Below are 15,326 nucleotides of genomic sequence, written 5' to 3' on the forward strand. Positions count from 1 at the left end.
ACTACTTTAAGTGGAGTGTTTCCAATCGTTTGCAACCATAATAGAAAATACTCTTAATAAGTCAAGGCAATATCCCAATCTGCATACCAAACATGTATGAAGAATTGGATTAGCTGCTGACATTATTGCGGAAGTATTGCATTGGACGTGGTTTATTTTACCGCTTTCTGATTTACTAAATCATATAATTTTTGGCATTTCAATTTCAATAGTAATAATTTTTCTTATATTCCATTTTTTCAGAGTCCGGTTATTATTTGGGAAAGTTTAACTATTCTTGAGACTTGGTACTTGCAAGTACCAAGTGTTCAACCCTGCCCATATCCTGCCAAATTTGAACTTCAGAGTCAGTGCTTATTAGCCAACTGACCCAAAGCCGTAATTGACTTATATGTTCTAATTTGGACGTTTGTTAATTGAGTGCCATTAGCTAAGAGTGAGTGCCATTAGCTTCTGTTTCGATTTATCAGTGATAATATTTACTTCAGGTTATAATAAGGTCATAATGATTCACTGTTGTTACATATTCTGTCATTGACAGTATTATTTTAAAGTCTATATATAATTTCAATTCTATTATCTTTGATTTTATCTTTGTATTCGTTCTGTTATTTAGTGAAGTCTTTTTTAGTGAAGGCTTAACTATATGCAGATCCTTTTCTTGTTAGTTGGTTAACTTTCTTCCTTTATGCCAATAGTTTGATATCCTGGAACACAGATCACTGTTGTTCGTTTATAGTGATTAAAGTACCTAGGCTTACCTAGGTTAATTGAATTATAAGCCTCAATTACATTCTAAATAAATGATAGCTTTTGAATATGTAGTCTGTGATTAATCTACAGGCAAGCTCTGGAATATGCTGTAAAAATGCACAGACGCATAGACTCTTTTATGTTGAGTGTCTTTGGGTATAAAATTTCCAGTGACTATTTCAACGTTAACGATTTTGGTTAAACCATTCAGATGATCCACTGTAATAAAAGCTTCATTAAACTCTGATAGTAAGTTATTCAGATGATTTTATAGATGTATACTTTGAAGCCTAGCATATCTTCCTGACGAAATATGTATTGCCTTTGGTTTGAGAAAATTTTGCACTTGTATATTAATAAACAAGCTATAGTCAGCCATAGTCATAGTCAATATTCATAGTCATAGGTTCTTTCTCTCTTCTCTCAAATGTAGTGTATGTTACTTATGGTTTATAGGTTTTTGATGTGTTGATCAGTTGGAATCACACGAGGAAAGAAGAAGATAAATAGAGATGGACATTTGATTAATACTGTAGAGTTGGATTTGGCTTTTACAAAACATAATTTGCATGCTAATCATTCTTCAGCAGTAGCAAGAAAACGAATAATGATTTGTTAAGTTTATAAAATACAGTGTTTACAGTGGCTTTGTATTTTTATTGGTCACTTTCCATATTGTATTTTCAGCCACAAAAGTTTATAAACTGAAGCTCCTTATTTCGACGCCACGTGTCATTCTTAAAGTTTACATGCACAAATCGGATATAAATTTTCAATATGTTGATATTGAGAAACTGAGGTATATATATTGCGTCCACATATTGTCTGTTAGTTATTATTATTAAAACTATTGTCGTAAATTCGCCAAATAACTGGTACTGCGGCCAGAAGAGTACTATTGTACCAATTTCACTATTGATTATACAAAGTCTTTTAAAACTTTGTGAACAAAGTTCAGTACTAAATCTAAAGAAGAGCTCTTCATCTGTTCTGGTGACAGAATAGTCACAAAGAATATGCATAGTACTTTCCCCATCTTCGAGGCATTAACTGCATTCCGAATTAACAGATAATCGTAGCTTATGAAGGTGATTTTTCCGAACATAATGACATGTAATGAAATCCGTTATCAATCTTAAATTATCTTTTGAGAATTTAAGAATATATTTGTAGGATTACGATTTGATCAGTGCTTTACTTTTTCTAATTCCTGGGAACTCCTCCCGGTACACCAACCGTAAATGATTCTCCCTTTCTTTGATTATTTGTTTTGTACCGGTCCAGTTCAATCCAAAAAAGAGATTAAGGCCTGTTAAAGCAGTTTTTCATGCAGTTTTGGTGAGCTTATCAGCTTGTTCATTTTCCAAAACTTCCCTGTAACCTGGAACTTAATAAAGACTTACCTTATTCCGAGCTGCAAGTAACTGTAGAAGCTCATAACACTCGAGAAGCTGTTTCGACTTGAAAGTTCAAGAAGACAGAGCGTTGAGAGCAGCCTGACTGTCAGAGTAAATAATAATCCTCGCGCCAGCTGGTTTTTTGCTGATATTGGATCTTACGCATGAGTTGATTGCATGAATTACAGCTTGGAAGATACTCAAAAATGTGCCCATTACCTCCGAAATTCTAATGTTGGGTTCGTAAATACTAGCACCAGTGCCTGATCCGTCTGTGTACCAAATCAAACTTTTTGGTTCAACTTGTGGGCCTCCGTTTACTTACGTTGAGCGTGATATTAGATGTACCACAAATTTTCTACCAAAGCGATGGAGTTTTGTTATATAGTCTCCATCACACTAAGGTGTTTTGTGTGTTCCAAATATTTTTAATATAATTACATGATTATAGTCAAGTTCGTATGGAGTTTTAGTCGGAACGTACTAAGCGCAGCTGTAGATTTAATATTTAGTCTGTTAGTTAGTAAAGCTTTCAGATTTAATAGTTGAAGTACAAAACGATAAATATATATATATACTATGTATACAATATATATGACGAGTATCTTTACAATGTATGGTAAGTATTTTCTCTATTTAGTCGTGCATTCCTTATAGTCACAAAAGTAAAATTTTTCCGAAGCAGTGATTATTAAGTATTCTCAATAAATACTTTTAATTATTTGAATATTTATCCCAACAAGCAGATTGATATTGTTCATGGTTTCTCGTATTTAATTTATTTGTGTATTTATTACAACTGGAAACTTTATTTCCACGTACTCAGGACTAGGGTTTGTGTGTTCGAGTACGTCAAGGATTTTCTGCTCATGACCGCACATTTTTTAATGAAGCTGTTCATTTTTAATTTCGGAACAGTTGTAGATGTGCTTTTTCATTTAAATGTTGCAGTTGCTTTAGCTGCTGCTGTTGTTGTTGGTGTTGTTGTTGTTGCTGTTGCTGCTGTTGTTTATGTTGCTTTTGTGCCAGCAGTTGTAAGTTGTCAGTTGGTCGAATTGCTGGAATTACACTTGGTACTCGGCTCTGGTTGGTTTCCATGGTGCTTGTTTAGAAAAAGTTTTAAGTGCAATCCTAGCCACTAATGATGAGACATAATGGTTAAGTATGATGACATTTATGTAAAGTTCAGAACATGTGATAAAATATTTTAAACGGCTTCAAAATGATCGCCATAGTTGGACACACAGTTTCTGTGTCTGTGGCAAGGACTTTTTATTATTCAATTTATTTTAAGGGCTAATTAATGGAATTTTTCTAAAGTTTCATTTCCACAATGAAAACAATTTTGAAGTTTTAATGAGTTGTTCGCAATTATATGTTGCTTGGTTTTCATATTTACTGTCAAGAGAGTGAATACAATTTTTTATAACTGCATTTAATCGCTTCATTTAGTACATTATTTCTTTTATTGAAATAAAAACTATTTAAGTATCGCATTAAAAAATGGCATTTAACACAAAGTGAATGGTACTTTGTAGTTAGTTTTGAAATTGCATTAAGTTTAATTGCTTAATTTCATTTAAAATGCAGGATTTGTCAATTAGATTTTTTAATAACATAAACTTAGATATTTCTAACCCTCTGGACATATTATTAGACTAAATCAAACTGCAGATGGTAATAACAGAAAAGTTCTCACCTATCTTCTCTGTCTTTATTATTGTAAATATTCTTCAATCCATAAAAGACTGATGGATCAACACTTTGTGAAGGTCTTATGCCTTTAAAAGTAACGTCTTAAACAAATCAAATCAAATCAAATCAAATCAAATCAAATCAAATCAAATCAAATCAAATCAAATCAAATCAAATCAAATCAAATCAAATCAAATCAATTCAAATCAAATCAAATCAAATCAAATCAAATCAAATCAAATCAAATCAAATCAAATCAAATCTCAAATCAAATCAAATTCAATCAAACAAATCAAATCCAATCATCAATCAATCAAAATCAAATCAAATCAAATCAATCAAATCAAATCAAATCAATCAAATCAAATCAAATCAAATCAAATCAATCAAATCAAATCCAAATCAAATCAAATCAAATCAAATCAAATCAAATCAAATCAAATCAAATCAAATCAAATCAAATCAAATCAAATCAAATCAAATCAAATCAAATCAAATCAAATCAAATCAAATCAAATCAAATCAAATGAAAGAAAAGATCCAATTACACTAAACAGAATAAACACCTTAGCTAGGCCCCTACCCAGCAATTTAACTTGTAGTCACCTATTATCTTATTAAGAAGTCATATTCATTGGTAATAAACATGATTATCTTTAATGAAAATTTACATAAAACTTAAAATAATTATATATTTATTAATTATTTTAAATCAAATAAATAAATTTAATATTAATTAATTAATTTATTTATTAATTTATATTTTTATAAAGAGGTTTTTTCGAACAGTAGTGAACCACAACAACAAACATTTATTTTATATTATTTTTATTATATGAATTTGACTGACCATACAGCTGTTTCATCAGTGGTCTTGGAAATAATTCTTATATATTATATTTAAATTTTTATGTTAATTATTTGTGATCAAACAATTTTAATAAAGTGTTTTTTTTCAGGCTAATTGGTCAAATCTTTTTTTTTTTTATATTGTTGTTAAAAATATAAAAAAAAAATTAAGAAAAAAGAAATCACAGCTTCATTTCTGGAAACTTGCTGATGATGATTTTTGGGAGGACTTCAGAAACTTAAGCTCATTTTCCATTAGCTAGGTTATGTACCTGTCTTTATCATAATAAAACCTACTGATAGCAATTAAATCGATAGAAATAAAGAGAGTAGCAGGTATTGAAATTTTAATGCAGTATCAACTTATTTGAATAGTGTCCCTAAAATGCTAAATACATAAAATTGTTATATTTTCCTAATATAAGTCAAAAAACCTATAAGATTTTTAAAAATTCTTAAATTATTTATTAAATTCTTAATTATTTCGAAGAGATAACAGCCAGCTTCCCACAAAACAATCAAACTAGTGTTCATTCCCACTATTTATAGAGCGTTTCAAAAAGTACCTTAAGAATTATTGTGTACCAAGCGATTCTTCCATCTTTATTTTCCAGCTATTGTTGAAAGTTTTTAAATTTTAATGTATAAAATTTTTTGATGTCTCTGAAAATAACTAAAAGGCCACTTGTTGAATTGCTGGATACGGGTCTAGGTAAAGCGATTTTTTTTTGATTTCTTCGCTATTTGATTAGCTCTGTTAGGTAGCAAGGGAAGTGTGATTGACTCTTTACTTGACTGAATAGGTTAACGAACATAAATATCTCAATTACCCACCAGAACAACGTAATGCGCGTATTGAAGTAAATCATACGGCTCTAGGTAAAGAGATTGTCCTGTTCAGTAAGATATATCGAGTGCTTTCTACTTTGTTTGATTAGGTCTGTTAGGTAGCAAGGGAAATGTTCTTCAACAGATAGACTCTTTACTTGACTGAATAGGTTAATGAACATAAATATCTCAATTACCCACCAGAACAACGTAATGCGCGTATTGAAGTAAATCATGTTTGTGTTGCATATTTTGTTGTGATAAATAAAATAAATTTAAATAAGATAATCATGTTCATAATCGAATCTCTTTAATTCCTTTCTATATTACTGTATTTAAAGCATTTTTACATTGGAAAATCACACTTAATTGGAAAATAAAAATATAAATGAACCTATTTGATACCTAAGCCTGCAGTTTTGTGGTCGAATTTGGAAGTTTGTTAATAAAAGGTGATTATTAAAAATATCAGATTTAAAAAAAAGTACAGATCAAGTTTTTTATTTGATTTAAAGACCAAAAAACTCTTTGACAAAATTTTAATAAATTTTTTAATGTGGCAAAAATACGAATAAAATATTTTTCCATTAAAAAAAGAATTTATTTTATTTACAAGAACATTATAATAATTTATAGGATTAAAATTAAAATGCATTAATTTACAATAGTTTTTAGTTGACTTTTTTAATTCTTTAGAATTGATAAAAAGGCTGAAGTGAAAATTTATTAAATTTTAATTAATTCAAAAATATTAATTATTAAATAATAAGTAGAGAAATTATTAATTAAAAGAAGCAAAAAAGATTTATTGAAAGTAGTATTTGCAAAAATTTGATGGTGGAAATTAAAAGGACAAATTTAAAAGTACATAAATGTATTTATTTATACAAAGAAGACTTATGTGAACTTTTTGATGAAAATTGATTTTTTTTTTTAGTTATTATAAGTGTACTTATTTACAAAGTTCTCTTCTATATGAAACTGTCAACGTTTCAAGAATGCTGGCGGTTTCATGTAGAAACAAAAAAAATATAAATATATAATAATACAATATATAATATTTGGAAGGATTAGAAAAATAAAACACAAACAAAAATATAAACAAAAAAAAATTAAAAAGAAAATAGTTTCTTTTGTCGGCACAAGAAGCGTAGCTTTCGGCAATACTAATTAACTCTAACTATTATTTTATATTATATTATAATTTATATATATTAAACTTTAAATATATTTTAATATATTTTCTCACTTTCTTGCTTTTAGGGAAAAATGCAGTCAAGCAATCAAGTGAAGAAAATCGATGAACAACGCATTAAACATTTGAAATTGAGAGAATATGGGTAACAATAAATAGACACAAAGAAATGCCAGAACAATCTTTGAATTTAAAAGAGGGACGGAATAAAATATCTAAATAATGTGTAATAAAGTCCTTAGTAGTAATATATTGTATAAGACAATAATTTTTTGTAATATATAAAGTAAAATGTGTTCATTTGTTGTTGTACATTGTGACCGAAAGGTTTTCGGAAGTTCTCATTTAAAATTCGCGCGCTGTATATTTTTCGATATTTTAAGTTTATGTAGTTTGGCAGCACTGTCCTTAATTACTATGCCAAAAATGAGCGCGATCTGTCGGACAGTTCGTTTACGGCAGCTGTTGAAACCAGTTCACCTCAGTAGTGCGTTGCGAAAAAAACAATGGAAAAAAATATTGAACAAAGAGTTTGCATCAAATTTTGTTTTTCGAACGAAATTTCGTGTGCAGAATCGTTGCGAATGCTACAAAAGGCTTATGGGGAATCAGTTTTATCGAAAACTCAAGTTTATGAGTGGTACAAAGCCTTTCAGGACTGTCGTACGACCGTCGAAGACATGCCGCGTTCTGGACGACCTTCGACCTCTACCACCGACGAAAACATTGAAAAGGCAAAGGAAATCGTGTTCAAAAATCCTCATGTGAGTGTTAGAGAGATAGCACGAGAGCTAGGCATCGGTCGTGAGATGGCTCGTTTGATTTTGGTGGACAATTTGTGTATGCGACGTGTCAACGCCCGGCTTGTTCCGATTCACCTCAATTTGTTCAACATTATCAACGATTTTAAGGCCAAACATTCAATAAATACCATCGAACAGCCACCGTATTCACCTGATCTTGCACCGTGTGACTTTTTCCTGTTTCCCAACCTCAAATTACCACTCAGAGGAACGCGTTTTGAATCCATAGAAGACGTAAAACAGAATTCGCAGAGGGAACTCAAAGCCATACCGGAAAGCGCCTATAAAAAATGTTTTGATGATTGGAAGAAACGTTGGCATTTGTGTATCGCTTCTAATGGAGCATATTTTGAAGGAGATAAAATAAATATTGATGAAGATTAAGAATTTTGCGTTTTATTTAAAATTTCCGGAAGCTTTTCGGTCACAATGTATTGTAGTAAAAATGTGCGGTTTAATATTGTTTACTATGCCAATATTATCATATATATGCTTTTTAAAAGAAGTATCTAATTATTATTAGATACGTTTATATATTGAATTTAAAAATGTTTGCTACACAAATATTATTTCATATTTTTAATCATCATTATATATAAAAATTAACTGTAATATATTGGATTTTAACTCAGGGCGAAGCACCTAATAGTGTAGTTCCTTATTCTTTTTTAACTCACAAATAAATAAATAAATATATTGGATTCAAAATTATATGCTATACAAATATTATTTCATATATTTGCTTTTTTGCAAAGAGTATCTAATCATCATGAGATACTTTTATATATTAAATTTAAAAATATTTGCTTTACATATATTATTTCGTATTCACTTTTTACGAGAAGTATCTGATCTTATCTCATTATTGTAATTGTGTTTGTATAAAAACTGAAGAGAATTATTTGTGAATTCCCATTTGTAGTTACTTTAATACAATTGCACTCACTGATATTGTGCCTGGTGCATTGGCTCCTGTTGCTAGCAGTGCATTTTGCCAATTAGCATTTTCTAAATGTTCACACTTTCTACGTTCCACATTGGAAGGTGCAACTTTTTAGGCAAAAAAGTTTTACTGCAATCCAATGCGAATAGTACTGAGCAGCATTTAAGCAACGAGCAGAATTCAACAAAAAAAAGTGGAAAAAAAAGATTTAATATCTTCAACGACATCAACCCACCGTGCTATTTCATCAAAACTCAGGGAAACTATAAGATAAGTTCAAAACTTCAGAGGGAAAAAAATGCGAAGCGAAGCTACACAAATGAATGAGATTTATTAGAGGCACGCTTCGCTGACTCTCGGCTTTTAGCTACAGGCGGGCAACATGCACGCATGGTTAAGGATCTGTTTGGTTTTGTTATTGTGTCGTGCCGTGCCGTGGAGCGCTATGGAACGCTATGGAACGCTATCGAGCGCCGTGGTGCGTCGTGGTGTGCCGTGGTGTGCCGTTCTTAAGGTATCAAAAGCCATTGCAGATAAACTTATGCGTACTTTGATTAGTTTTGTCATTTGGAAGAATTCAGAATTTTAGCATAATCGCACTAAATACACTAGCACTAGCGATAGACTCTGTTGTCTGTCGACTGGCGTTCTCCCAACTCCCAACTCCCAACTTCCAACTCCCAACACACAGCTCTCAGCTCCATACTGCTGGTACTCCATACCATACCACCCACCACTTGTTCGTTCTGCAACCCATTGAGCCAATGTTTTAACAGTCTATTTACTTCCAACTTCGAATAATTTCACTACTTTTTTTTGCGTCTAATGTTTCTGAGATACGAGCGCTCATAATGTGCGAAAATTTTTTAGTTTAGCTGAATTAACCTTTAAAAAGTCACACAGTTTCTAAGTTAGGACTAAATTTTACCATAATTTATTGTCAATGACTGGGAAATTTAGCAAACAAAAACAACAAAAACAACAAAAACTTTTGGAGCAAAAATGGTAGTACAATAATACGAAAGTACGACTATATAGAGCTGGCAAAAAATTTTCGAAAAAATGGGAAGAGGCGTTTTGGAAAATGATAAATTGCGGAAGTAAAAGGACAACAGAAGTCATGTGGAAAGAAAAAGTTTAGTTGAGAAAATTTATTGCTAAAATTTTTGGTGAAAACTTTAAAATTTGTTTAAATATTTAATAAATTTTGATATATCTGGTGTGCATTTTTTTGCTCTTCCATTCCATTCCGAAAAACGTCTAATTTAATTGCTTACATAAAGGTTTTCAAACGTATGAATTACGACAAAACTTGAAGAAAAACTCTAACTAATATTGACGTTAACTGAATGGGGTAATGAAACGTAAACAGGGACAATGATATGGAGTTCACTGAATAGTCGGGCTGGTTGGATGAGTTTTGATAAGAAAATTCCGTTCAAAATTAAATATGTATTTCTTGTTTTTCACATTAAGGTCACATCAAATTTGGGTAAATAGTTTTTGTCATTTATTAATTAATGATTTGGTTGAATCTGAAAAAGGTGTATTTATAGTTCACCAGGTTAATGACAATAACTAAATAGGTTTTTGTTGAATTTCAGATAAATAATATTATTGAATATTTAGTTTTTAAGTCTATGATTGAGTCTATGGTTATATTTAATTTACACATAAAATTTTTAAATTGCATTTTAACGTCAGTTTTGACGCTACCGATTATTTTACTTAATATAAACAATTATATTTAATAGCGAGGTTTCAAATCTTACTGAATCGCAACAACAAAAAGTTTTATTTATTTTTTATTAATTTTTTTCATCAGCAGTGGTCTCGGAATTCTTTCTTATATTTAATAATTCGTAAATTAATTTATTAACACTCTAAGTACCAAGGGTTGAACTCGTACTTTGCCAAGCTTGGAGCTCAGGGACAAGGTTCATTAGACAACTGATCTAAAGCCGGACTTGACTTCTATGCTCGAACTCGGAGTTTTGTTAATTTACTGTGAAACAGATTAATTTGCTGTGGTTTATTAAAACGAAACATAAATCAGCTATAGAACAAATAAATTAATTTAATAATTCTGCTAAAAAAGTATCCGGATTTTGTTGTTTGTTAACTACTCCTTAAGTAATAGACCTTTTTCAAAATTTTTTTTTGTTATGTTGGTACTCCCATTCTTGACATATGGCACAAATTTGAGCGCCATCTGTCAATTAGTTTGTTTACAGCAGCTGTTAATGTGAGATTATCTCAAGTGCATTTGGCGATTTCTACTATGGAAAATTCTTGTAGTACGCGATTTTTTGACCAAACGCGGCACTACTGTCATCGCTTAGGCACCATATTCGCCAGATCTATGGTGCCTGGCGAACTTTTTCCTGTTCCCGAGCGTTTTGAGTCGATTGAATCGGTAAAAGAGAATTCGCCGAAGGAACTAAAAACCATACTTCCAGGGGCTTACGAAGAATGTATGGAAGATTGGGTTAAGCGTTGGCATATGTGTATCGCTTTAGAAGGAGCATATTTTGAAGGAGATAAAATAAACTTGGAATAAAATTCAAATTTGTTTGTTTTGTTTACAAAATCCGAGTACTTTTTGAGCAGAAGGAATTTTTACTTTTAATTGTTCAATTTCAATACTATTACGTTTGTGGAGGCATTATTTATTGCATGCGTTTATTTCTTTAAATTTTGCAGTGCACAAATTCAAGCCTTGGTATTTGCAGTCTCAAAAAAATTATTTATGAATAATTATATATAAAAAATAGTTCCGAGACCACTAATAATGGATATTTGGGAATACTCGAAACAGCTGTATGGTCAGCCAGAAATTCAATTAATTAAAATAATATATATAATGTTTTTTGTTGTAGTTCACTACTTTTCGAAACCTCTCTATTAAATACCACAGTTTCTATTAAAGTAAAAATAGTTACTACTGTCATATTGACATTGAAATCAAAATTTAATTATAATTTTGTAAATAAAAAGAATTGCTACATTTGAGGTTAAGAGTACCCATGCACTGTTCTGGGAATACTTTCAAATCTACAAAAAATCATTATTTGTTGTGGTTAATGATCTGGAGATGGAACCTACCCGGTTTGTTTTAAAATTGTAAATGAAATTGCAATAACCGGCGATACTTTACAAAACATAATAACTAATTCCTTGTGGAACTAATTTCTTAAATATGTGATTTTGATTTGGTGCATATATTATTTTAACACACGCGGCATAACTTGAAAACATATAATTGAGCGGAAATTCTATAACTACTTAACACCAATCCTATCTCCGGGTTAGCAAATAAGGAGATCTGGCCCTCCAAGTTGGGGGTTGATCGCAAGGCCAGCAACCCTGCATCGGAAAAATTTTACCGCTACGCAACCCTTAGAAATGTCTCGGAACAATGGAAAAATACACGTTGACGGACTATGGCGACGAAATTTGGAAGAGAGGTTCATACTTCATTATTTTAACAATATGTATACAACAATATGGATAGAGTCTTATCAATATTGCGAGAGATTTTAGAAATATATTGTTTTTATATACTAAGCTTTCAGAAATTGTTTGTATTTATTTACTAATATTAACTGTTATTGAAAAAAATGGGTTTTTTTTTAATATACGTCGAATGTTTTTTTTTATTTTTGATTTAAATTTAGATTAATAATGTTATTTTATTAAAAATCTAAATTTTCTTTATAGAACTATTTATCTATACAAATTTTTAATGATTTTGTTTAATTTCATTTAATCCTATAAATAGTCAAAGTACACAATTTTTCTAAATCCTTGATTAAGTATTAAATATATTTATCGGTTCAATTTGTACAAAATAAAAAGTAAAGGTATGACTTTTTTTATTAAGTCAATCATCAAATAAACAGAATGAATTTTTTTTTCAGCTAAAATAGTTTTAAAGTAAAGCAGTTTCTCTGCTCTGGATGAATTCATTGTGCATGGAAACGAATAAAAACAAAGGAACCAATAAAACCCTAATAAAATATAATATGTATAGAAAAAATGACTGGCGTCATGCAACGTCATGAACTTTCTTTTGGGTCAACCCACTTTAACCTCCTGTGGTATGTACGAGTATAAATGAGTTAATGTCGAAGCGCGTAAAATGCGGAAATTGTACCCATAAAAAAGCTGCCTAAACAGGAAAGGCAAAGCACAATAGCGGCACCAAGTACAGCATAAAATGACGGAAAGTGTCGCATAAACATGGATTTTATTTCATTGCAAGATTCCCTATACGCATCGGGGCTTGAGGACATACACATGTGCCTGATTGAGATTGGGATGTATGTGTGCCTTTGAATGTATTGCAGTCATTAAATCAAACAACGCAAATGTCAACTTCGAACATAAATAAAATGTAATTTTTTCTCATCAAGCATTGTGTTTAATTCTTCTTCTTCTGCAAGGGAAAAAAAACAGTTCACATTCACAGCCGACCCACAATAATCGAGAATACAATTTTGAAGCTGAATGAGTTTATTTATAGGAAACTTAACTATTTTAATAAAGATCTGCTAAAAACAAAATATGATAAGGTTTTCAATGGATTATTTTTAACACTAAAATTATTATTTTCAGTAGATGAAAAATATGGATAAAATATAAATACAAAGAGAATTTTGTTATTAGGAATCTATTGCTAATAAACCTTAATATAATAACCCTAGTAAGAATTTTTTTAATTCATAAAAATTTCATGACTTTTGAACGATTTGTAACTTATTCAGTTATAGCTATTTTAGTGCCACTACTACCATGATAGCTTAAGTTTAACTTAATAAGTGGTACCCGAACTCTGTTCCATCGAGACAAATGGCAGAAAAGTGTTTTGCTGATTTTAAGTGTGGCTGTACAAATACAGATCTTATCGAGACTGCTGGTCACCCAAAAAAAGTGGTAATACCAGAAAACATCACAAAAATCCACAAAATCATTTTGACACACCATTAAGTGAATTTGTAGGAGATAGCGGACATCATAAAGATTTCTAAAAAAATATGTCGGCTTCATTTTGCAAAAAAATTTGTCTAAGAGAAAACTCTTTTCGAAGTGTCACCCATGTTTGCTGATAGTTTATCAAAAACAACAACGTGTCGATGATTCTTGGTGTTGTTTGGAGCGTTCTTACTATGTAAGAACGAAAAAACTTGAAAACATCAATTTGCTTCAAAGTCGAATCGGCAGTTAATAGAATCGGCTTCAGTAGACTGCGAATTTCATTCACAGCAACCAAAAACACAATAAACAGCTGGCATTTATATTTTGGAATGCGCATGGAGTTGCGTTTATCAACTAATTTGAAATTGGTTACCGGCCAAACCATCAATAATGATTGCTACATGGTCAAACCATTGCGTTTGAAGCAGAAAATCGAGAAACAACGGCTCCAAATGGAAAAGAAAAAAGTCATGTTTCACTAAGACGATGTGTCCTGTCACAAGACGTTGGTAACCATAGTCAAATTCTATAAAATATACTTCGAATTGCTTCCACATCTACTTTATTCGCCAGATTTGGTTTCCAGCGATTACTACGTGTTCGTAGATCTTAAAACAATGCATCAAGGAAAGAGACTTCAGCTTCCGTTGAAAAAGTTTCGCTAAAATTGAAGCATATCTTAAGGTCAAGGTTTAATTGTACTACGAAAGAGGTTTGGAAATGTTAGAGAAGTACTTGAATGATAGTTTTGCTCTTGAAGAAGAACTACTTTGATGAATAAAGTAGAATTTTTCAAAAAAAAAAAAATAGAAACTACAAATATTAGTTAAAAATTTAATTGTATTGCTCTATAGACTTAAAATTGAAATTTTTGATCAATGAACTTCATGCTTTTATATATTATATTTATGAAGTTGTAGTAAATATTTTGAAGAATGTATATCAAAAAACTGATAATATTTGTTAAATATTATTTGTTTTCCTTCATTTAAATCTAATTGCTCATGGTGAATCTTAAGTAAACATAAATGTCACATCATAAACTCTCTTATAGGTCTCAATTACTAAATAATATATACATATATACTCGTATTCGAAAAATGTAACGATTTGGGGAAAAACAAATTTGGCTAATTAAAATGTGTCAAAACATTTAAAATCCTATTTCAGATATAATTAAGTTAATAACAACATGAACGACAATAGTAGCAACAATAACAACAACAACAGCAACAATAACAACAATTACAGCCAACAACATAAATCCATGAGTATAATTACAATATGTACAAACAATCATTATCCGTAAGCGCACAGACAGGCGCAGGCACGCACACACATTACACACATACTACACACACACTAAATACACACTAAACACACACTACACACACACTACAAACACACTAAACACACACTACACACGCACTGCACACAGACTATACGGAGTGTTGGCATAAGCTTACGCATACACAGACTACCTATAGCTCATATTTCTTCGTGTAGGGCAACAAATACAAAAACAACAACAACAACAACAAAACATCCTTATCTTGTGTTTATTTGTGTAATTTTCATACTCACCAATTGCCAAGTGTGCAGATAAAGCAATTTTATTAATGCTTAACGCCCAAATACGCAAATTATGCACACGTTCAACGCCCTCGATTTGCTGGAAAATGTTGAGCACCTCCGTGTAATGAAGGTAGCTTGGCGTTCCCTCCATAAGGACCTATTTATCATTTAGCCGTAAGCAGTACACAAATGGTTGTTTTCGAAATTCGCGATGTGTTGAAGCAGCGACATGCGACATGCGACAGAGCAAAATGTGCAACGCATCCAAAATGACATGTAAAGAAGAGAAAGCACAAAAATTAATAAAATTA

The 15,326-nt window shown here is 31.0% G+C and overlaps 1 protein-coding gene across 1 annotated transcript in view; it reads right to left on the reverse strand.

The window, feature by feature from the left end:
- The window catches only part of LOC119687824 (zinc transporter 2), a 131,017-nt gene that overhangs the window by 5,860 nt on the left and 109,831 nt on the right, over window positions 1–15,326 (reverse strand). The window contains exon 7 of the mRNA XM_038102335.1: window positions 15,025–15,172. Within this exon, the coding sequence (XP_037958263.1) occupies window positions 15,025–15,172 (148 nt within the window). The remainder of the gene's footprint in view (window positions 1–15,024; window positions 15,173–15,326) is intronic.

Source organism: Teleopsis dalmanni, chromosome X (genome assembly GCF_002237135.1).
Source record: "Teleopsis dalmanni isolate 2A chromosome X, ASM223713v2, whole genome shotgun sequence".
Lineage (NCBI taxonomy): Eukaryota > Metazoa > Arthropoda > Insecta > Diptera > Diopsidae > Teleopsis > Teleopsis dalmanni.